At 41.2% G+C, this 25,457-nt stretch overlaps 1 protein-coding gene across 1 annotated transcript in view; it reads right to left on the reverse strand.

Annotated features, from left to right (window-relative positions):
• Positions 1 to 25,214, reverse strand: part of slco1c1 (solute carrier organic anion transporter family, member 1C1) — a 70,733-nt gene extending 45,519 nt beyond the window's left edge. Inside the window, exon 1 of the mRNA XM_082963852.1 lies at positions 25,058 to 25,214. Coding sequence (XP_082819978.1) covers positions 25,058 to 25,207 — 150 coding nt within the window. The 5' untranslated portion in view covers positions 25,208 to 25,214. The remainder of the gene's footprint in view (positions 1 to 25,057) is intronic.
• Positions 25,215 to 25,457: the final 243 nt, after the last annotated feature.

Genomic DNA, 25,457 nt, shown 5'->3' on the forward strand with positions numbered 1-25,457 from the left:
GAACAACGTTTATTAGAGGTATGAGTAGCGCCATCTTGAATTGGTATAGTAACGACTGACACCCATGCGTCATTGGTAGTGAGAAAATTGGGAGTTTTGGTGTGGAGACTGAAAGTGAATGCTGCTACTGGGTGGCGCCTCACCTCTACTGGACCTGAACGATTTCTCACAACTTTGACAGCTCTATATTAAGGTAATATTAAGGTAAGAAAATGTATACAATTCGTTTTTATGTTGGTAATTATACTATGTACATTTGAGTTTTTTCATATTGATAAAATGAGTCTGTGAAATTAAATTTTGATAACAAGCCGAGTAGACAAATCAGCCAAAACGAGACAAGGTGGCTACTTGATTTAGCTAATCTTGTCTTTGGATGTAAATGTTTTCGTATTGATATCTGTACAAAATAAAATACTCATATTGACAATTTGAAGAGCATTTGTCATTAGCTAAAATGAACTAGCTAACGTTAGTGATTAGATATAAAAATAGCTAGCTAGCCAGGCAAGAGGGGGCTGCTGCATGATTGCTATTTTACCAGTAAAATGTATGATTCCCATATAGCTAGCTAGCTACAACAATAATTATTAGCTAGCTAGCTAGCTAGCTAGCTAACAATAATTATTAGCTAGCTAGCTAGCTAGCTAGCTAATAATTATTAGCTAGCTAGCTAGCTAGCTAGCTAACAATAATTATTAGCTAGCTAGCTAGCTAGCTAGCTAGCTAGCTATGTTTTGTTTAATCTGTGATTCCTAAAAAGAGTATGCCTGCTGGCTGTTGATTGCAGCCTGAAGCCTAACCCTGATAACTTGTACAATTGCCTTCCATTCATGATTCCTTTTTATGTGCTGAAGGGTAATCGTTACTTGGGGAGGACGAAGAGGATGAGATTACCACCACATGATGCTGATGCCTCTCAGCCAAGCTTTTTGACTGGAATTTAACTGTCAATGATTATTATGATTTATTATTAGGCAGGGGTGAAAGTAAATGTAATTTATTCCCGGCATGGGACCTCCTATTTGTGCATGCGCTTCTTTTTATATTTTTATGGACCTCAAAGAATTACATCCCCATTAATTTAATTGGATTTCTATGGGCCTAATAGTCAAGATTTGTTATTTAACTTTTACAATGTATTAGGCTACCCATTAATGTGGCATAAACACAACCAGTCACGATGTTTTCATCTAATTTTCAAACAATTATTCAAAAGGCTCATGTAGGCTACCTGTGCACAGTACTCAGCGAAAATGGTTCTTAAGCCTCATTTAGATTATTTTTCTGCTTATAAATTTCCGACATTTGGTAAGCTATTTGTTAGTCAACTTGTCTATAATTAGATACATGTTGCTTCTCTTCTGTCATTACTTGATTCTTGTCTAGAATACTATATAAAGCCTTGTTCACCAGAATGATGTCATAAATCGATAGAATGTTAATGATGCATTGATCAATCTAGTTGACATTGGTAAAGTTCTCTTTCATTTTTACTTCTCTCACAGAGCAAGGACATTTAGGGTCCAGGGGGACCAAATTACATCACTTTGACCAGTTTTAAGAAAATGAAAAGCTGTGAAAAAGATCCATCATGTTTCTGATATTATTTCAGTTCGTCTTGGATGCTTACTGTTAGCTTTTATGACGCTGAAAGAAATTCCACGTTTAGGCTACACAACAGGTCTCTAAGCGCACATTCGCATTCTCAAGATGCTGAAAGAAAGAAATCATATACAGTATCTCCACTCCTGTTCCCGAGACAAAATTAACATTCTATCATTTTACTGTGAGGAACACTAAATTCTGCAGGAGTGAATATTATAATAGGCTTACAGTTAGTGTCCAGACTTCAGTTACTATTCCAACTATTAGGCAAATCATTCTGGCATCTATACAGTGCCATTGGATAAGTGCAAAGAGACATCACTTACAAAACACCAAAAAGTGTTATGAATGACATACAGTGATTGTCATTCTTTAGGCCTAAATAAGTCTTGTAACCTGAATTGATGCGTACACTGCTGTCAGCGCACATCTCTGGGCCACTCATCTCTGCCTTGGCAAAAACTGTTCATTATCATCAAACCACACCGCATTTTGGAGCACATTCCACATGTTTTCAAGTCTATCTGCAAATGTTTCATGCAACTGCCATGCAGTGATGATAAAAAGGGGAATAGATTACAAGACAACTGTAGGCTGTTTTAATTATTGTGATAGGCTCATGTTCTACCGGTACAGTGTACCCCCACTATTTATTTTGATGATACTCCGTACTGGACCATTCCAGCTAACTTTCACCCCTGCCTATATATAAATTAGGTATATCCTTTTGTAAATACTCTCATCTCTCTCTCTCACCTCTCTAGGACACGGTGGTGGACTGTCAGCTCTCAGACCTTTGTGAGGTGGACGACACTATAGACATGTCACCTGTGCTCCACCGTGACAAGGATAGAGATTGGACAACATGCTACTGAGGCTGTAAACAGGGCTGAGGGACAAATCACACGCTAACAGGACATATGCATAGACATACATACCGTACACAACTAGGTACTAGTAAAAGGGTCTCCTAGTCTTCACCCAGTAGCTTAGATTGTCACTGGTCATTTCCCCGTTCTTGCATGCTTTTCATTCTGACTCTGAGTATTAGTCTATAGGCCAAGAGGAATGTATGTAAGAAGAAATTAAAGTTGTAAAATACCATTATTATTATTATTATTATTATAGTATATTCTTTATTGTTACATGTTTTAATTACAGTTCAATTTTGTTTTCAGGTTTGAATAAGACAATGTACCCCCTTATCCTTATTCTTTAAAGTTATTGTTTTATTAATATTATATTACTTGTGTATGTCTTCATCAAATGTAAGACTAAATGCCATTTTATAATATGTTTTAATGCATATACAGTGCATTCGGAAAGTATTCAGACCCCTTGACTTTTTCCACATTTTGTTATGTTACAGCCTTACTCTAAAATTGATTAAAATGTTTTTTTTCTCCCCTCAATCTACACACAATACCCTATAATGGAATACAAAAACTGTTTTTTTGAAAATGTTGCATATATATTAAAAATAAAAACAGAAATATTACATTTACATATTACTATTCAGACCCTTTGGCAGTGATTACAGCCTCGAGTCTTATTGGGTATGACGCTACAAGCTTGGCACACCTGTCTTTGGGGAGTTTCACACATTCTTCTCTGCAGATCCTCTCAAGCTCTGTCAGATTGGATGGGGAGCATTAATGCACAGCTATTTTCGGGTCTCTCCAGAGATGTTCGATCTGGGCTCTGGCTGGGCCACTCAAGGACATTCAGAGACTTGTCCAGAAGCCACTCCTGCATTGTCTTGGCTGTGTGCTTAGGGTCGTTGTCCTGTTGGAAGGTGAACCTTCACCCCAGTCTGAGGTCCTGAACGCTCTGGAGCAGGTTTTCATCAAGGATCTCTCTGTACTTGGCTCCGTTCATCTTTCACTCGATCCTGACTGGTCTCCCAGTCCCTACCGCTGAAAAACATCCCCACAGAATGATGCTGCAAGCACCATGCTTCACCGTAGGGACGGTGCCAGGTTTCCTCCAGACGTGACGCCTGGCATTCAAGCCAAATAGTTCAATCTTGGTTTCATCAGACCAGAGAATCTTGTTTCTCATGGTCTGATAGTCTTTAGGTGGCTTTTGGCAAACTCCCATGCGGGATGTCATGTGGTTTCTTTACAGAGGAGTGGATTACGTCTGGCCGCTCTACAATAAAGGCCTGATTGGTGGAGTGCTGCAGAGATGGTGGTCCTTCTGCAAGGTTCTCCCATCTCCACAGAGGAACTCTAGAGCTCTGTCAGAGTGACCATTGGGTACTTGGTCACCTCCCTGACCAAGGCCCTTCTCCCCCGATTGCTCAGTTTAGCCGGGAAGCCAGCGCTAGGAAGAGTCTTGGTGGTTCCAAACTTCTTCCATTTAAGAATGCTGGAGGTCACTGTGTTCTTGGGGACCTTCAATACTGCAGACATTTTTTGATACCCAGATCTGTGACTCAACACACTCCTGTCTCGGAGTTCTACGGACAATTCCTTCGACCTCATGGCTTGATTTTTTTCTCTGACATGCACTGTCAAGTCTGGGACCTTATAAAGACAGGTGAGTGCCTTTTCAAATCATGTCCAATCAATTGAATTTACCACAGGTGGACTCCAATCAAATTGTAGAAACATCAAGGATGATCAATGGAAACAGGATGCACCCAAGCAAAATCTTTGGTCTAATAGCGAAGCGTCTGAATACTTACAGTACCAGTCAAAAGTTTGGACACACCGACTTATTCAAGGGTTTTCATTTATTTTTGATATTGCCTACATTGTAGAACAATAGTGAAGACATCAAAACTATGAAATAATACATATGGAATCATGTAGTAAGAAAACAAGTGTTAAATCAAAATATATTTTATATTTGAAATTCTTCAAAGTAGCCACCATTTGCCTTGATCACAGCTTTGCACACTCTTGACATTCTCTCAACCAGCTTCACATGGAATGCTTTTCCAACAGTCTTGAAGGATTTCCCACATATGCTGAGCACTTGTTGGCTGCTTTCCCTTCACTCTGCGGTCCAACTCATCCCAAAACATCTCAGTTGGGTTATTTGGGCTGCAATTTCTGAGGCTGGTGACTCTAATGAACTTATCCTCTGCAGCAGAGGTAACTCTGGATCTTCCTTTCCTGTGGAGGTCCTCAAGAGAGCCAATTTCAACATAGCGCTTGATGGTTTCTGTGACTGCACTTGAAGAAACTTTCAAAGTTCTTGAAATTTTCCAGATTGACTGACTTTCATGTCTTAAAGTAATGATAGACTGTCATTTCTCTTTGCTTATTTGAGCTCTTTCTTGCCATAATATGGACTTGGTCTTTTACCAAATAGGGCTGTCTTCTGTATACCACCCCTACCTTGTCACAACGCAACTGATTGGCTCAAACGCATTAAGAAGGAAAGAAATTAACAAGGCACACCTGTTAATTGAAATGCATTCCAGGATACTGGCTCATGAAGCTGGTTGAGAGAATGGCAAGAGTTTGCAATGCTGTCATCAAGGCAAAGGGTGGCTACTTGGAAGAAATGTTGATTTGCTTAACAATTTTGGGTTACTACATTATTCCATATGTGTTATTTCATAGTTTTGATGTCTTCACTTTTATTCTACAATGTAGAAAATAGTAAAAATAAAGAAAATCCCTGGAATGAGTAGATATGTCCAAACATTTTGATGAGTACTGTTTATAAATAAGGTATTTTTCACTTTGTCATTATGGGGTATGGTGTGTAGATTGCTGAGAGAAAAAAATATTTAATCAATTTTTGAATAAGGCTGTAACGTAACAAAATGTGGAAAAAGTCAAGGGGTTTGAATACTTTCCGAAGGCACTGTATATGGGTTTAGAAAATGTGCTTGTTTAAAACTTATGGCTTGGGGGCAGTATTTCGACATCTGGATGAGAAGCGTGCCCAAAGTAAACTGCCTGCTACTCAGGCCCAGAAGCTAGGATATGCGTATAATTATTATTAGCATGTGTTCGTCTGCATGTTTTGACCGCCTTTGAGCCAGTGGAGTACTGAACAAAATGCGCCAACAAAACAGTTTTTGGGATATAAAGAGGGACTTTATCGAACAAAACGAACATTTATTGTGTAGCTGGGACTCTTGTGACTGCAACCATATTCATATCTTCAAAGGTAAGTGATTCATTTTATCGCTATTTCTGACTTTTGTAATTCCTTTACTTGGTTGTAAAATGTTTGTATGCTTTTGTAAGCGGGGCGCTGTCCTCAGATAATCGCATGGTATGCTTTCGCCGTAAAGCCTTTTTGAAATCTGACAAAGCGGCTGGATTAACAAGAAGTTAATCTTTAAGCCGATGTATAACACTTGTATTTTTTTATGAATGTTTATTATGACTATTTCTGTATTTTGAATTTGGCGCTCTGCAATTTCACAGGATGTTGTCGAGGTGGGTCGCTAGCGGAACACCTGCGCCAGAAAGGTTAACAAACACAAAAAAGCAAACATTTTCTACAGGAAATATTTTCTAAGGGGTCAGGAACATTTCATGTCGATTGAATGTTAACCTGTTAGGGCTAGGGGGCAGTATTTACACGGCCGGATAAAAAATGTACCCGATTTAATCTGGTTATTACTACTGCCCAGAAACTAGAATATGCATATAATTATTGGCTTTGGATAGAAAACACCCTAAAGTTTCTAAAACTGTTTGAATGGTGTCTGTGAGTATAACAGAACTCATATGGCAGGCAAAAACCTGAGAAGATTCTGTACAGGAAGTACCCTCTCTGACCATTCCTTGGGCTTCTTGGCTCTGTTTATTGAAAATTTAGGATCTTTGCTGTAACGTGACACTTCCTACGGCTTCCATAGGCTCTCAGAACCCGGGAAAAAGCTGAATGATGTAATTCCAGCCGCTGGCTGAAAAACTTTAGCGCCTTTGGTTAAGTGGTCTAGCAGAGGACAATGAGCTGAGGTGCGTGCACGGGGCGACACCATGTTTTTAGTTTCTCTCTCTTTGTACTAAAACACAGATTCCCGGTCGGAATATTATCGCTTTTTTTACGAGGAAAATGGCATAAAAATTGATTTTAAACAGCGGTTGACATGCTTCGAAGTACGGTAATGGAATATTTAGAATTTTTTTGTCACGAAACGCGTCGTGCGCGTAACCCTTATTTACCCTTTCGGATAGTGTCTTGAACGCACGAACAAAACGCCGCTATTTGGATATAACTATGGATTATTTGGGACCAAACCAACATTTGTTATTGAAGTAGAAGTCCTGGGAGTGCATTCTGACGAAGAACAGCAAAGGTAATAACATTTTTCTTATAGTAAATCTGACTTTGGTGAGGGCTAAACTTGGTGGGTGTCTAAATAGCTAGCCCTGTGATGCCGGGCTATCTACTCAGAATATTGCAAAATGTGCTTTCACCGAAGCGCTATTTTAAAATCGGACACCGATTGCACAAAGGAGTACTGTATCTATAATTCTTAAAATAATTGTTGTTTTTTGTGAACGTTTATCGTGAGTAATTTAGTAAATTCACCGGAAGTTGGCGGGGGTATGCTATTTCAGAACGTCACATGCTAATGTAAAAAGCTGGTTTTTGATATAAATATGAACTTGATTGAACAAAACATGCATGTATTGTATAACATAATGTCCTAGGATTGTCATCTGATGAAGATCATCAAAGGTTAGTGCTGCATTTAGCTGTGGTTTGGGTTTATGTGACATTATATGCTAGCTTGAAAAATGGGTGTCTGATTATTTCTGGCTGGGTACTCTGCTGACATAATCTAATGTTTTTCTTTCGTTGTAAAGCCTTTTTGAAATCGGACAGTGTGGTTAGATTAACGAGAGTCTTGTCTTTAAAATGGTGTAAAATAGTCATATGTTTGAGAAATTGAAGTAATAGCATTTCTAAGGTAGTTGAATAACGCGCCACGGGATTCCACTGGCTGTTACGTAGGTGGGACGAGCCCTAGAGAAGTTAAACAGATTCGGGATTGGTGTCCCGTCCACGGGATGGTTGAGCTAACATAGGCTAATGTGATTAGCATGATGTTGTAAGTAACAAGAACATTTCTCAGGACATAGACATATCTGATATTGGCAGAAAGCTTAAAACTCTTGTTAATCGAACTGCACAATTTACTGTAGCTATTACAGTGAATACCATTCTTGTTTGAGGAGAGTGCAGTTTTGAACATGAAAAAGTTATTAATAAATTAGGCACATTTGGGCAGTCTTAATACAACATTTTGAACAGAAATGCAATGGTTCATTGGATCAGTCTAAAACTTTGCACATACAGTGCTGCCATCTAGTGGCCAAAATCTAAATTGCAGCTGGGCTGGAATAATACATTATGGCCGTTCTCTTGCATTTTAAAGATGGTACAAAAAAAATACAAAATCACGGTTGGTTTGTTCTTTGTATTATCCTTTACCAGATCTATTGTGTTATATTCTCCTACATTCCTTTCACATTTCCACTAACTTCAATGTGTTTCCTTTCAAATGGTACCAAAAATATGCATATCCTGTGCTTCAGGGCCTGAGTTACAGGCAGTTAGATTTGGATATGTCATTTTAGGCGAAAATTGAAAAAAAGGGGCAGATCGCAAGGTAAACCCTTTGAAGAAGTGAATGGATAGAGCTCCGTTTCTATTTTCAACAGTAAACATTTTCAAAGGGGTCAGGAACATTGAATGTCGATTGAATGTTAAAGGAAAACCTTTGAAGAAGTGAATTGACAGAGCCCCGTTTCTTTCAACAGGAGAGGCCAGAGCAAGGTGCATCCACTCTACCACATTACATGATTAGCCACAACCATGAGCAGACAGACCTGTCTCTCAATGGTGTTAAGAATTAACAAAAATTCAGGAGAGCGGACCAGACTTGAATGCATCATTTAATTAGTTGCCTTTAATTTAGGGACCAGCTGACAACATCCGGTGAAATTGGAGGGCGCGCAATTCAAATAAATAATCATTCATGAACATACAAAGTATCTTATGTCATTTATAAGCTAAAAATTATTGTTAATCTAACTGCGTTGTCCGATTTACAATAGGCTTTATGGCGAAAGCATACCATGCGATTGTCTGAGGACAGCGCCCCACATCAACATATTTTTCAACCAAATCAAAAATAGCGATTAAATAAATCACTTACTTTTGAAGATCTTCCTCTGTTTGCAATCCCAAGGGTCCCAGCTACAACATGAATGGTCGTTTTGTTAGATAAAATCCTTCTTTATATCCCAAAAGGTCTGTTTAGTTAGCGCCATCGATTTCAGTAATCCACTCGTTCAACATGCAGACAAAGGAGTCCTAAAAACTACTGCTAAACTTCGTCCAAACAAGTCAAACGACGTTTATATTTAATCCTCAGGTACTCTAAAATGTAAATAAACTATAATATTTCATTTGGAAAATAGTATGTTCAATAGGAAAGCAAAATTAGTAAGCGCGCGCCCTCTCCCTCGCACACCGAAAGACGGATATTGTTCCGGTGATCTCCTCACCAAAACTCAAAATTCTTGCTCGTTTTTTAAAAAACAAGCCTGAAACCTTGAATAAAGACTGTTGACATCTAGTGAAAGCCATAGGAATTGCAATCTGGGAGATGGATTTATATAGAAACAATAGGTTTCCATTATAAGAGCCTGGGACCTCAAAAACAAAAAGAATTCCGGGTTGGTTTTCCTTGGTATTTTCACCTGCCATATCAATTATATTATAGTCTCAGACATTATTCTAACAGTTTTAGAAACTTCTAAATGTTTTCTATCCAATGCTACCAATTATATGCAGATCCTGGTGTCTGGGCCTTAGTAACAGGCAGTTTACTCTGGGCACGTCAGTCAGGCGGAAATTCAGGAAACTAGACCCTATCGCAGAGAGGCTTTAACACAGCTCCCAGATCCCTACTAGCTCAATAAGCACCAGCTGCTACTAACTGCCAATCAGTGTCCACGCCTGTTGCAACACTTTAAATAGTTGCCATGAATGCAGCTCCTCAACAGCATCAGCTGAAACATATTTTAGCCTCCACACCTTGCCTCACTCCTTAAATCACCACTGCTACCCGACTTAAACCTGACCAAACTAACATTCCTTTGTGTTCTACATTGCATGTTGCATTGCATGACACTGTGCGTTATTAGCTTTGTCAAGGACTGCTGAGCAAGTTCTCCACTAAGCAAGTACATTTTTATATTTTGTTGAATCTCGCACCTGCTCCCATCAGGTCTCGTTCCCAAAACTCTACTTTGTTTGTCTCTCAACCTTGATGCTGAAATTAGTTGGCTCTTGGCACTTCATGCTTTTTAGTTAGCTTCAACTGCTGTCTTCAGGCTCTTTATATCCCTCGTTCCTCTCCAGGCTGCTAGAAAGAATGGCGCCGGAAGGTAATGGCTGCCGTTTTACAGGCTCCTAACCAATTGTGCTATTTAGTGTTTTTTCACAATGTTTGTAAATTATTTTGTACATAATGTTAATCCTACCGTCTTTTATGACCAAAAACAGCTTCTGTATATCAGAACAGCAGATTTTTTCTTTAATGAGTCTGACACAAAGGATATAATGTTGCTCCCAGACAAGGCCCAAATCCCTGTCATTCGCGTGAAGAAAATAAGAAAATACAGCGGGAGGCAATCAGGGTGCCTTCGTCAGCGAGTGGGTAACCCGCCTCTATCATCTGTTCTATTGGCAAACGTGCAATCACTGGAGAATAAACTGGATAAGCTCCATTCGAGACTATCCTACCAAAAGGACATTAAAAACTGTAATATCGTGTGTTTCTCTGAGTCATACCTGAACAATGACACAGATAATATGCAGTTGGCTGGGATTTCTCTGCATCAGTGAGACAGAACATCTAACCTCAGCAAAAAAAGAAACGTCCCTTTTTCAGGACCCTGTCTTACAAAGATAATTCGTAAAAATTCAAATAACTACACAGATCTTCATTGTAAAGGGTTTAACCTCTTACGACACCAATCGCATAGGGGGCAGTATTGTCACTTTCGGATTAAATACGTGCCCATATTAAACTGCCTCGTACTCAAACTCAGAAGCTAGGATATGCATATTATTAGTGATTTGGATGGGAAACACTCTGAAGTTTCTACAACTGTTTGAATGGTGTCTGAGTATAACAGAACTCATATGGCAGGCAAAAACCTGAGAAAAATCCTACCAGGAAGTGGAAATCTGATGCGTGGAATCTTTCCAAGTCATTGCCTATCTAACACAGTGACTAAGGATTCATTTAGCACTTCCTAAGGCTTCCACTAGACGTCAACAGTCTTTAGAACCTTGTTTCAGCCTTTTGCAGTGAACAGAGAGCGATCAAGAAGGTTGGGAAGTTGTTGACTCAGGGAAGGACATCAGTTCATTGGCGCGAGTTCACGTGAGGAGGTTGCTGTGTTCCAAAACGTTTTTCAAGACAATGGAATCGTCCGGTTGGAATATTATTGAAGTTCTAAGTTAAAAAGGCCCTAAAGATTGATGCTTTACAACGTTTGACATGTTTGAACGAACGTAATTAGAACTTTTTTTAACTTTTCGTCGTGACATTTTCCATGCGCTTCCTACATTTGGAGTAACTAACTGAACGCGCAAACAACAAGGAGCTATTTGGACATAAATTATGAACTTTATCAAACAAAACAACATTTATTGTGGACCTGGGATTCCTGGAAGTGCCTTCTGATGAAGATCGAAGGTAAGTGAATATTTCTAATGCTATTTATGATTTTAGATGACTCCAAAATGGCGGGTATCTGTATAGCCTAGTGTATTTTTCTGAGCGCTGTATTCAGATTATTGCAAAGTGTGCTTTCCTCATGAAGCTTTTTTGAAATCTGTCACAGCGGCTGCATAAAGGAGATGTTCATCTATAATTCTTTGAATAACAGTTTCATATTTTATCAATGTCTATGATGAGTATTTTTGTAAATTGTTGTGCTGATTCTCCGGCAGTATTGGAGGGAAAATATTTTCTGAACGTCACGCGCCAATGTAAAATGCTGTTTTGGATATGAACTTTATCGAACCAAAAAAATGCATGTATTGTGTAAGATGAAGTCCTAGGAGTGTCATCTGATGAAGATCGTCAAAGGTTAGTGCTTCATTTAGCTGTGTTTTGGGTATTTGTGATGCATCTAGTTGCTTGGAAAATGGCAGTGTGGTTATTTTTGTCTATGTACTCTCCTAACATAATCTAATGTTTTGCTTTCGCTGTAAAGCCTTTTTGAAATCGGACAACGTGGATCGATTCAGGAGAAGTGTATCCTTAAAATAGTCGTATGTTTGAGAAATTGAAATGATTAGATTTGTGGTTTTAAATTTGGCGCTCTGATTTTTCACTGGCTATTGTCAAACTGTGTCGTATGAAGTTAATCACTGTTTCCCATACTTGTTCAATGAATCATAAACAACTAATGAACATGCACCTGTGGAACGGTTGTTAACCTCTTACATCTAGACGTTCCGCTAGTGGAACACCTGCTCCAATATCCAATGATAGGCGTGGCGCGAATTACAAATTCCTCAAAAAACCCAAAACTTCCATTTTTCAAACATATGACTATTTTACACCATTTTAAAGACAAGACTCTCCTTTATCTAACCACACTGTCCGATTTCAAAAAGGCTTTACAGTGAAAGCAAAACATTAGATTATGTCAGCAGAGTACCAAGCCAGAAATAATCAGACACCCATTTTTCAAGCAAGCATAGAATGTCACATAAACCCAAATCACAGCTAAATGCAGCACTAACCTTTGATGATCTTCATCAGATGACAACCCTAGGACATTATGTTATACAATACATGCATGTTTTGTTCAATCAAGTTCATATTTATATCAAAAAACAGCTTTTTACATTAGCATGTGACGTTCAGAACTAGCATACCCCCGCAAACCTCCGGTGAATTTACTAAATTACTCATGATAAACGTTGACAAAATACATAAATTATTTTAAGAATTATAGATACAGAACTCCTTTGTGCAATCGAGGTGTCCGATTTTAAAATAGCTTTTCGGTGAAAGCACATTTTGCAATATTCTGAGTAGATAGCCCAGCCATCACGGCTAGCTATTTTGACACCCACCAAGTTTAGCCCTGACCAAACTCCGATTTACTATTAGAAAAGTTTGATTACCTTTGGTGTCTTCGTCAGAATGCACTCCCAGGACTTCTACTTCAATAACAAATGTTGGTTTGGTTCAAAATAATCCATAGTTATATCCAAATAGCGGCGTTTTGTTCATGCGTTCAAGACACTATCCAAGGGTGACGAAGGGTTACGCGCCCGATGCGTTTCGTGACAAAAAAAATCTAAATATTCCATTACCGTACTTCGAAGCATGTCAACCGCTGTTTAAAATACATTTTTATGCCATTTTTCTCGTAAAAAAGCGATAGTATTCCGACCGGGAGTGGTGGTTTTCGTTCAAAGAGAGAGAAAGTAAACATGGAGTCGACTCGTGCACGAGCCTCAGTCTCATAGTACTCTGACCGGACACTATCCAAACGCGCTAATGTTTTTCAGCCAGGGCCTGCAAAGCCACGATTCAGCTTTTTGCCGCCTTCTGAGAGCCCATGGGAGCCGTAGGAAGTGTCACGTAACAGCAGAGATCCCCTGTATTGGATAGAGATAATCAAGAAGCCCAAGGAATGGTCAGACAGGGTACTTCCTGTACAGAATCTCCTCAGGTTTTGGCCTGCCAAATGAGTTCTGTTATACTCACAGACACCATTCAAACAGTTTTAGAAACTTTGGAGTGTTTTCCAAAGCTAATAATTATATGCATATTCTAGTTTCTGGGCAGGAGTAATAATCAGATTAAATCGGGTACGGTTTTTATCCGGCAGTGAAAATACTGCCCCCTATCCATAACAGGTTAAGACACTAACAGCTTACAGACGGTAGGCAATTAAGGTCACAGTTATGAAAACTTCGGACACTAAAGAGGCCTTTCTACTGACTCTGAAAAACACCAAAAGAAAGATACCCAGGGTCCCTGCTCATCTGCGTGAACGTACCTTAGGCATGCTGCAAGGAGGCATGAGGACTGCAGATGTGGCCAGGGCAATAAATTGCAATGTCCGTACTGTGAGATGCCTAAGACAGCGCTACAGAGAGACAGGACGGACAGCTGATCGTCCTCGCAGTGGCATACCACATGTAACAACAACGGCACAGGATCGGTACATCCGAACATGACACCTACGGGACAGGTACAGGATGGCAACAACAACTGCCCGAGTTACACCAGGAATGCACAATCCCTCCATCAGTGCTCAGACTGTCTGCAAGAGAGGCTGGACTGAGGGCTGGACTGAGGGCTTGTAGGCCTGTTGTAAGGCAGGTCCTCACCAGACATCACTGGCAACAATGTCGCCTATGGGCACAAACCCACCGTCACTGGAAGGACTGGCAAAAAGTGCTCTTCAATGACGAGTCGTGGTTTTGTCTCACCGGGGGTGATGGTCGGATTCGCGTTTATCATCGAAGGAATGAGCGTTACGCCGAGGCCTGCACTCTGGAGCGGGATCGATTTGGAGGTGGAGGGTCTGTCATGGTCAGGGGCGGTGTGTCACAGCATCATCGAACTGAGCTTGTTGTCCTTGCAGGCAATCGCCACTCTGTGCGTTACAGGGAAGACATCCTCCTCCCTCATTTGGTACCCTTCCTGCAGGCTCATCCTGACATGACCCTCCAGCGTTACAATGCCACCAGCCATACTGCTCGTTCTGTGCGTGATTTCCTGCAAGACAGGAATGTCAGTGTTCTGCCATGGCCAGCGAAGGGATCTCAATCCCATTGAGCACGTCGGGGACCTGTTGGATCAGAGGGTGAGGGCTAGGGCCATTCCCCCCAGAAATGTCCGTGAACTTGCAGGTGCCTTGGTGAAAGAGTGGGATAACATCTTACAGCAAGAACTGGCAAATATGGTGCAGTCCATGAGGAGGAGATGCACTGCAGTACTTAATGCAGCTGATAGCCACACCAGATACTGACTGTTAATTTTGATTTTGACCTTTGTTCAGGGACACATTATTCCATTTCTGTTAGTCACATGTCATGGAACTTGTTCAGCTTATGTCTCAGTTCTTGAATCTTGTTATGTCCATACAAATATTTACACATGTTAAGTTTGCTGAAAATAAATGCAGTTGACGGTGAGAGGACGTTTCTTTTTTTGCTGAGTTTATGACCGTTAAGACGAGGGGTGGGGGTGTATGTCTTTGTCAATAACTGCTGGTGCGCAATGTCTAATATTATGGCAGTCTCGAGGTATTGCTTGCCTGAGGTAGAGAACCTCATGATAAGCTGTAGATGACACTATCTATATTTTTCGTAGCTGTGCACAAAGCAGATGTGCACAAAGCGCTCCCTCGCCCTCCACTTGGAAAATCTGACAAATTCTATCCTCCTGATTCCTGCTTACAAGCAAAAACTAAAGCAGGAAGTACCAGTGACTCGCTCAATACGGAAGTGGTCAGATGATGCGGATGCTATGCTGCAGGACTGTTTTGCTAGAACAGACTGGAATATGTTCCGGGATTCATCCAATGTATTGAGGAGTATACATACCACAATCAGCGGCTTCATCAATAAGTACATCGATGACATTGTCCACACAGTGACCATACATACATATCCCAACCAGAAGCCATGGATTACAGGCAACATCAGCACCGAGCTAAAGGCTAGAGCTGCCGCTTTCAAGGAGCGGGACACTAATCCGGATGCTTATAAGAAATCCTGCTATGCCCTCAGACAAACCATCAAACAGGCAAAGCGTCAATACAGGACTAAGATTAAATCCTACCACATGGCAGGACTTTCAAAATATTACAGACTACAAAGGGAAACCCAGCCGTGAGCTGCCAAGTGACGTGAGCATACCAGACGGGCTAAATGCCTTTTATGCTCACTTCGAGACAAGCAACACTTAAGAACGCATGAGAGCACCAGCTGTTCCGGATGGCTGCGTGATAACTCTCCATAGCCAACGTGAGCAAGAACTTTAAAGAAGTCAACATTCACAAGGCCGCAGGGGCAGACAGATTACCAGGATGGTCACTCAGAGCATGCGCGGACCAACTGGCAAATGTCTTCACTGACACTCTCCCTGACCGAGTCTGTAATTCTTACATTTTTCAAGCAGACCACCATAGTCCCTGTGCCCAATAAAGTGAAAATAACTTGCCAAAATCACTACCACCCCATAGCACTCACTTTGGTAGCCATGAAGTGCTTTGAAAGGCTGATCATTGCTCACATCAACACCACTATCCCGGAAACCGTAGACCCACTCCATTTCGCATACCGCCCCAACAGATCCACAGATGACGCAATCTCAATCGCACTCCACACTGCCCTTTTCTCACCTGGACAAAAGGAACACCTATTTGAGAATGATCTGTAGTCAATGAACAGCAGCATTCAACACCATATTGCCCACAAAGCTCATCACTAAGCTAAGGACCCTGGGACTAAACACTTCCCTCTACAACTGGACCCTGGACTTCCTGACAGGCCGCCCCCAGGTGGTAAGGGTAGGCAACCACATCTGCCAGGCAGATCCTTAACCTGTTGAGGGTAGGGGGCAGTATTTGCACGGCCGGATAAAAAACGTACCCGATATAATCTGGTTACAACTCCTGCCCAGTAACTAGAATATGCATATAATTGGCTTTGGATAGAAAACACCCTAAAGTTTCTAAAACTGTTTGAATGGTGTCTGTGAGTATAACAGAACTCATATGGCAGGCAAAAACCTGAGAAGATTCTGTACAGGAAGTACCCTCTCTGACCATTCCTTGGGCTTCTTGACTCTTTTTATTGAAAACTTAGGATCTTTGCTGTAACGTGACACTTCCTACGGCTCCCATAGGCTCTCAGAAGTCGGGAAAAAGCTGAATGATGTCGAGGCAGCCCCTGGCTGAAAAACATTAGCGCCTTTGGTAAGTGGTCTATCAGAGGACAATGAGACTGAGGCGCGTGCACGAGGCGACCCCATGTTTTTATTTTCTCTCTTTGTACTAAAACACGGTTTCCCGGTCGGAATATTATCGCTTTTTTACGAGAAAAATGGCATAAAAATTGATTTTATACAGCGGTTGACATGCTTCGAAGTACGGTAATGGAATATTTAGAATTGTTTTGTCACGAAACGCGTCGGGCGCGTCACCCTTCTTTACCCTTTCGCATAGTGTCTTGAACGCACGAACAAAACGCCGCTATTTGGATATAACTATGGATTATTTTGAACCAAACCAACATTTGTTATTGAAGTAGAAGTCCTGGGAGTGCATTCTGACGAAGAACAGCAAAGGTAATAACATTTTTCTTATAGTAAATCTGACTTTGGTGAGGGCTAAACTTGGTGGGTGTCTAAATAGCTAGCCCTGTGATGCCGGGCTATCTACTCAGAATATTGCAAAATGTGCTTTCACCGAAGCGCTATTTTAAAATCGGACACCGATTGCACAAAGGAGTTCTGTATCTATAATTCTTAAAATAATTGTTGTTTTTTGTGAACGTTTATCGTGAGTAATTTAGTAAATTCACCGGAAGTTGGCGGGGGTATGCTATTTCAGAACGTCACATGCTAATGTAAAAAGATGGGTTTTGATATAAATATGAACTTGATTGAACAAAACATGCATGTATTGTATAACATAATGTCCTAGGATTGTCATCTGATGAAGATCATCAAAGGTTAGTGCTGCATTTAGCTGTGGTTTGGGTTTATGTGACATTATATGCTAGCTTGAAAAATGGGTGTCTGATTATTTCTGGCTGGGTACTCTGCTGACATAATCTAATATTTTGCTTTCGTTGTAAAGCCTTTTTGAAATCGGACAGTGTGGTTAGATTAACAAGAGTCTTGTCTTTAAAATGGTGTAAAATAGTCATATGTTTGAGAAATTGAAGTAATAGCATTTCTAAGGTATTTGAATATCGCGCCACGGGATTACACTGGCTGTTGCGTAGGTGGGACGAAATCCCAGAGAGGTTAACACGGGGGCTCCTCAGGGGTGCGTGGTTAGTCCCCTCCTGTACTCCCAGTTCACCATGACTGCGTGGCCAAGCACAACTCCAACACCATCATTAAGTTTGCTGATGACACCAGTGTTAGGCTGATCACCAACAACGATGAAACAGTCAGAGACCCGGCAGTGTGGTGCCAGCACAACTACCTCTCCCTCAACTTGAGCAAAACAAAGGAGATTATCAAGGAATACAGGAAAAGGAGGGCTGAAAACACCCCCATTCACATCAATGGGGCTGTAGCTGAGCAAGTCGCGAGTTTCAAGTTCCTTGGTGTTCACATCACCAAACTATCATGGTCCAAACACAACAAGAATGTCGTGAAGAGGGCACGACAACGCCTTTTCCCCCTCAGGAGACTGAAAAGATTTGGCATGGGTCCCCAGATCCTCAAAGTTCTATAGCTGCACCATCGAGAGCATCCTGACCGGTTGCATCCCCACCTGGTATGGCAACTGCTCGGCATCCGACCGCAAGGCGCTACAGATGGTAATGCGTACAGCCCAGTACATCACTGGGGCCAAGCTTCCTGCTATACCAAGTGGTGTCAGAGGAAGGCCCTAGTCAAAGACTCCAGCCACTCTAGTCATAGACTGTTCTCTCTGCTACCGCACGGTAAGCGGTACCGGAGTGCCAAGTCTAGGTCCAAGAGTCTTCTAAACAGCTTCTACCCCCAAGCCATAAGACTCCTGAACATCTAATCAAATGGCTACCCAGACTATTTGCATTGCCCACCCACCCCCTCTACGCTGCTGCTACTCTTATTATCTATGCATAGTCACTTATAACTCTACCTACATGTACATATGACCTCAATTATCTTGACACCAGTGCCCCTGCACATTGACTCTGTTCCAGTACCCCCTGTATATAGCCCCGCTATTGTTATTTACTGCTGCTCTTTAATTATTTGTTATTCTCATCTCTTTTTTTGTTGGTATTTTCTTAAGTAAGCATTTCACTGTAAGGTCTACACCGGTTGTATTTGGCGCATGTGACAAATACAATTTGATAACCTCATCATTGAGTTATTTTTAGTTGTAATTTCTTACTTTAGTTTTTAGTAAATATTTTCTTAACTGCATGGCTGGTTAAAGGCTTTTAAGTAAGCATTTCACGGTAAGGTCTAAACCTGTTGTATTCGGCGCATGTGACAAGTAAAATTTTATCATGGACCAGCAAGCTGTCTGCTTTCACAACATTTTGGGGAATATTCAGAGGTGGAAAATATCTGTGGGAATTCACGGGAATATGGGAATTAACGGAAATATATGCAAATTAATACTAATACCATTTAAAACTTCTTATGGGCAGGTGGGACGGTAGCATCCCACCTGGCCAACATCTGGTGAAATTGCAGAGCGCGAAATTCAAACTACAGAATTATCAATATTTAACTTTCATAAAATCACAAGTGTAATACATCAAAATAAAGCTTAACTTTTTGTTAACCCAGCTGCTGTGTCAGATTTCAAAAAGGCTTTACGGCGATAGCACACCATACGATTATCTGAGGACAGCGCCGCGCATACAAAACCATGAAAAACATATTTCAACCAGGCAGGTGAGACACGAAAGTCTGAAATAGCGATATAAAAATGCCTTACCTTTGATCTTCTTCTGTTGGCACTCCAAAAGGTCCCAGTTACATCACAAATGGTCCTTTTGTTCGATAATGTTGTTCTTTATATCCATAAAAAAACTCAGTTTAGCTGGCGCGCTTCAGTCAATAATCCACCCATGAAAATGCATACAAAATTAATCCCAACTGCAATCTGGGAGTACTTCGCCTTATAATAAAAGTGACAGCCATTGAAAATAGTGGTTGGCTGATTTTTGGGATGGTTTGTCCTCGGGGTTTCACCTGCCATATCAGTTCTGTTATACTCACCGACATTATTTTAAGTTTTAGAAACTTTAGAGTGTTTTCTATCCAAATCTACCAATTATATGCATATCCTAGCTTCTGGGCCTGAGTAACACGCAGTTTACTTTGGGTACGCTTTTCATCTGGACATGAAAATACTGCCCCCTACCCAAGAAAGGTTAAATCTTTTTTGCATTGGATATATTTACCATATCATATGGAGACAGAAACATAAACCTTTTACCTTATCATAAGTAGACATAATTGCAAATGATTAAATCCTTCCAATAGAAATAAAAAACAATTGTTACAAATTGAACTTTAATTTAAGGAGTTGACTCTTCACATGTGGTGATTTCAATGTCCACCTCTTGAACATCAGACTCTGAGGCCTCATCTTCACTGTCACTTTCCAACCTTGTTGAGGATGGCTCTTTGTCAGGCTCAAAAAGCCTCAAATTTGCCCGGATGGCGACCAATTTCTCAACCCTTGTTCAGCCTGTTGCGTGCTTTGGTGTGTGCGTTCACAAACAAGGACCAGTTGCGCTCTGAGGAGGCTGATTTTGGTGGGATTTGTAGGATGATGGAGGCAACAGGGGAAAGCGCCTCAAATCCACCATGTGGCTGATGAGATATGTTGGCACGACTGCCATATTGCATCTCCATCCCAAAGCCCTTGCTTGGAAGTGTACTTCGCCAGACTGCCAAGAACCTTGCCCTCATCCAGGCCAAGGTGGCAAGACACAGTAGTGATGACACTATAGGCCTTGTTGAGCTCTGCACCAGACAGGATGCTCTTGCCAGCATACTTTTGGGGTCCAAAATGTACGCTGCGGCGTGTATGGGCTTCAGGCAGAAGTCTTCATGCTTTTTTATGTATTTCAGAACTTTAGTTTCCTCTGCTTGGAGCAACAGTGAAGTGGGCAGGGCAGTACGAATTTCCTACCTTACATCTGCAAGCAGAGTCTGAACATCAGACAGGATGGCATTGTCTCCCTCAGTCTGTGCAATGGCTACTGCTATAGGTTTCAGGAGGTCAGGCTGCTTATCCCCCCTCTCCCAAAATACATCATCCAGGAGGATCTTCTCAATGGGGCTGTCCATATCAGCAGACTGTGATATGGCCATTTCTTGGAGAGACTCCTTCCCCTCCAGGATATTGTCAAACATGATGACAACACCACCCCAATGGGTGTTGCTGGGCAGCTTCATTGTAGTGCTCTTATTCTTCTCACTTTGCTGCTATAACATGATGACCCTTCACTTATATAACCATTTCCCTGGCTCTCTAGTAGAGTGTATCCATTGTTTTCAGTGCCATAATATCCTTGAGGAGCAGATTCAATGCATGAGCAGCACAGCCAAATGGATGTGATGTGAGGGTAGGACTCCTCCACTTTAGACCAAGCAGCCTTCATGTTCGCAGCATTGTCTGTCACCAGTGCAATTACCTTCTGTGGTCCAAGGTCATTGATGACTTCCTTTCAGGTCATCTGCATTGTAAAGACATATGTGTCTGTTGTCCCTTGTGTCTGTGCTCTTGTAGAATACTGGTTGAGTGGTGGAGATGTAGTTAATTATTCCTTGCCCACGAACATTCGACCACCCATCAGAGATGATTGCAATACAGTCTGCTTTCTCTTTGATTTGCTTGACTTTCTCTTGAACTCTGTGGAACTCTGCATCTAGCAATTTAATAGATAAAGCATGTCTGGTTGGAGGGGTGTATGCTGGGTGAAGAACATTCAGAAATCTCTTCCAATACACATTGCCTGTGAGCATCAGAGGTGAACCAGTTGAATACACAGCTCGAGTAAGACATTCATCAGCATTTCTCTGACTATGTTCCTCCATTGAGTCAAAACAACTTCTGATTCCAGGAGGACCATGAGCTGTTGCCATCGATAAGGTGTCTGAGTCATTGTTTTCATCTCGAATAGAAGTAGAGAAACTTTTGTCAGAGGTTGGTTGCTTGTGAGCGCTGAGGGAACTTTATGCACTTGGCCAGATTATTCTGCATCTTTGTTTCATTCTTCACATATGATTGGCACAGTACTTGCAAATGTACACAGCTTTTCCTTCTACATTAGCTACAGTGAAATGTCTCCACACATCAGATAGTGCCCGTGGCATTTTCCTGTGAAGAGTAGAAAAAAATTGGCAAAAAATAATAAAAAAATACAACTCCATGTACAGATAAAGTTAGATTAAACAACTCCTTTGTAAGATAAATATTTTATAATGAAACATGTATTGGCAACAGGTGAATTAACACTCCACAGTTTGCAGGCTCAAGCAAGCTAAAACCCACATGGTAGCAAAAACTAACTAGCAGAAATTGTTAACAAGTTCGTAATTATTTAAACACACTTTGCAGTTGGCTACTATTTACTAGTTAACCTCTCTAGGGTCGGCGGGACGAAATCGTCCCACCTACTCAGCCAGTTGAATCCCGTGGCGCGTTATTCAAATACCTTAGAAATGCTATTACTTCAATTTCTCAAACATATGACTATTTTACAGCTATTTAAAGACAAGACTCTCGTTAATCTAACCACACTGTCCGATTTCAAAAAGGCTTTACAACGAAAGCAAAACATTAGATTATGTCAGCAGAGTACCAAGCCAGAAATAATCAGACACCCATTTTTCAAGCTAGCATATAATGTCACATAGACCCAAACCACAGCTAAATGCAGCACTAACCTTTGATGATCTTCATCAGATGACAACCCTAGGACATTATGTTATACAATACATGCATGTTTTGTTCAATCAGGTTCATATTTATATCAAAAACCAGCTTTTGACATTAGCATGTGAAATTCTGAACTAGCATACCCCCCGCAAACTTCCGGTGAATTTACTAAATTACTCACGATAAACGTTCACAAAAAACATAAATTATTTTAAGAATTATAGATACAGAACTCCTCTATGCACTCGCTATGTCCGATTTTAAAATAGCTTTTCGGTGAAAGCACATTTTGCAATATTCTAAGTAGATAGCCCGGCATCACAGGGCTAGCTATTTAGACACCCACCAAGTTTAGCACTCACCAAAATCAGATTTACTATAAGAAAATTTTTATTACCTTTGCTGTCTTCGTCAGAATGCACTCCCAGGACTTCTACTTCAATAACAAATGTTGGTTTGGTTCAAAATAATTCATAGTTATGTTCAAATATCCTCTGTTTTGTTTGTGCATTCAAGACACTATCCGAATGGTAAAGGGTGACGCGCACGACGCATTTCGTGACAAAACAATTCTAAATATTCCATTACCGTACTTCGAAGCATGTCAACCGCTGTTTAAAATCAATTTTTATGCCATTTTTCTCGTAAAAAAGCGATAATATTCCAACCGGGAATCTGTGTTTAGGTTCAAAGACGATAGAAAATAAAAACATGGGGTCGACTCGTGCACGCGCCTCAGCCCATTGTCCTCTGATAGAGCACTTGCCAAAAGCGCTAATGTGTTTCAGCCTGGGGCTGGAATTACTTCATTCAGCTTTTTCCCGCCTTCTGAGAGCCTATGGGAGCCGTAGGAAGTGTCACGTTACAGCAAAGATCCTCAGTCTTCAATAAACAGAGTCAAGAAGCTCAAGGAATGGTCAGACAGGCCACTTCCTTTAAGGAATCTTCTCAGGTTTTTGCCTGCCATATGAGTTCTGTTATACTCACAGACACCATTCAAACAGTTTTAGAAACTTTAGGGTGTTTTCTATCCAAAGCCAATTATATGCATATTCTAGTTACTGGGCAGGAGTTGTAACCAGATTATATCGGGTACGTTTTTTTATCCGGCCGTGCAACTACTGCCCCCTATCCCCAACAGGTTAACAAAAAATGATCTGTGGTATAAAATATATTCCCCCCACCCAATACTGTAATCAAAACTTACCAGAATGCATGTAGTCCTTGGCTTAGAAAGTGTAGTAGTGTGGGCTCAATAGCATCTCATTAGTGTGCAAGATCTTGAGAATCAGTTGTACATGTGATGGAAGAGTGCACTGCACATGATGGTAGAACGCACTGTGCCTGCAGAGGGTTGCAATTCCATTGAATAGGGGATAGTTTAACCAAAATACGCCACAAGACCTAGAATTGCCTTATGTGTATCCCACAAAAAAGGTTCACTGTTATAAGCTAACTTTTTTGATGAATTTAAGCAAAATTCTCCAAAATCCCGGGCTTAACATCCCATGGAAAATTTCCAGGAAAATTTCAGAAATTTACCGGAAAGTTTCCGGCGCTTTGCAACCCTATCCCAGACCATACTATAAAACTCCACGCATGCTGGTCCGCTAAAGCCTATCATTCCTACATCACTCTGACATCAACATCAGGAGAGCACACAACATGCTCATCTCTCAGAACCTGCATTAACTCAAGTACTGTTTTCTAGTTCCTGCCTCCTTTCACGGACACCGTCTACCTCACGCACCGATTCCTACCCAACCAGCCAAAATAGAGTTGGCTTGCTAGCTGTGCCGATTCCTCATTGTTCTCTTCCTTCCAGAGTTTTTTTCCCTTGCCACAGTCGCTTCTGCTTGCTCTCCTGGGGTCTAAGATTGGGTCACTCTGTGGGCAGCTCGTCCATATGCTGTACTACCTCAACTATATTGCCAACCATTCAGCATCTGCAGTCCAGAACAACTCACTTCCTGTCTCGGGTTCGACTAATTTGGAGTTCTTATTTTGGGGATTGCCATCACCACAGCAGGCTAACTACCATGGCCTGTTGTCTACAAACCAAACTCTACAGAGTCCCCCCCCCCTCCCCCCGGATTCTTCCCCTGCGGTCTTCGGCTTCATCCGGCGTGTTCATTCTAAATCCTTCTCACATCCATTTAATTCCCTCAAAAAAATATTAAACCCATTTCAATGTCTGGTCCTTAAACTCGTGCAACCCCTCTCTTTTTCGCCTGGTTCAGCATGTCATGGAAAAGACTATCCCAAATCGGAAAGAAAGGCTATCAAGGCTACCAATCACATTAAACAAGATGGTTAGCTAACAGGGTAGAAGAAAAACATGTAACATCCACACATGGTCTCACGTGGTCAAATGAGCTGGAACAACCCCTTGTCAGGAGACGGAGATCAGTATGGCTGCTCTTCCTGCCACAACAGAGGTATAGTATTCCTAGAGAAAATTCCAGGTAGAAGTTGCTGCCCACCCCCCCACTAAATGCTAACCTTAACAGGAGATGAGGCATGCAGAGGAGAGGAGAGGTGGAGAGGATGAAGGAGGCAGAGAGGAGAGGAGAGTTAGGTCTCTATTCAATCTGTATTGCTGAAGAAGGACCAATTGCGTGATTAAAAATGTAAAGGTAATTTCCAATTGAGCCGACATGAATGCAGTCTCTGCTAATGCGGGAACATTGCCTTTAAATGTAAATCGTTCTGTAACACTGAACTTCCGTAATACGGATTGAATAGAGCCTTTAAGCGAGTCAGAGAGTCTCAGAGAGTCAGAGGCAAAGAGAATCAGAGAGCGGCAGAGGGAGGCCTAGAGGTTCTGATCGTACCTTGAGGCTGGAGCAGGAGGAGCATTGCGCCCTCGTCGAGGAGCTGCCTCCGTTCTCTGTCGTCCCTCTCTCCTTGGCCGCCGGCTCCATCCTACACAGATGGCTCTCGTTTTCCTTGGGCAAAGTTACCCTTATGGAATTTCTTGGCATTGATGCATGCAACCCTGCAAATAGATGATTCAAGCATGTGACCCAGATCTCTTCCTATCCAGAAAATAAAAGTGTATTTGCAGCAGCATTGCTCCAGTCCGAAGGCTAGGAAGGCCAATGGATTAAATTAGATTTTAAGAGTTTTTAGGAATGCAGTCCACGGGAAATAAGTATTTTATTAGAAAAACAAATGGTTTTAGTAACATATCATAGATTAAGACTATAGACTGAGATTTGACACACTCTGGGC

This window comes from Salmo salar, chromosome 17 (genome assembly GCF_965601325.2).
Source record: "Salmo salar chromosome 17, fSalSal1, whole genome shotgun sequence".
NCBI lineage: Eukaryota > Metazoa > Chordata > Actinopteri > Salmoniformes > Salmonidae > Salmo > Salmo salar.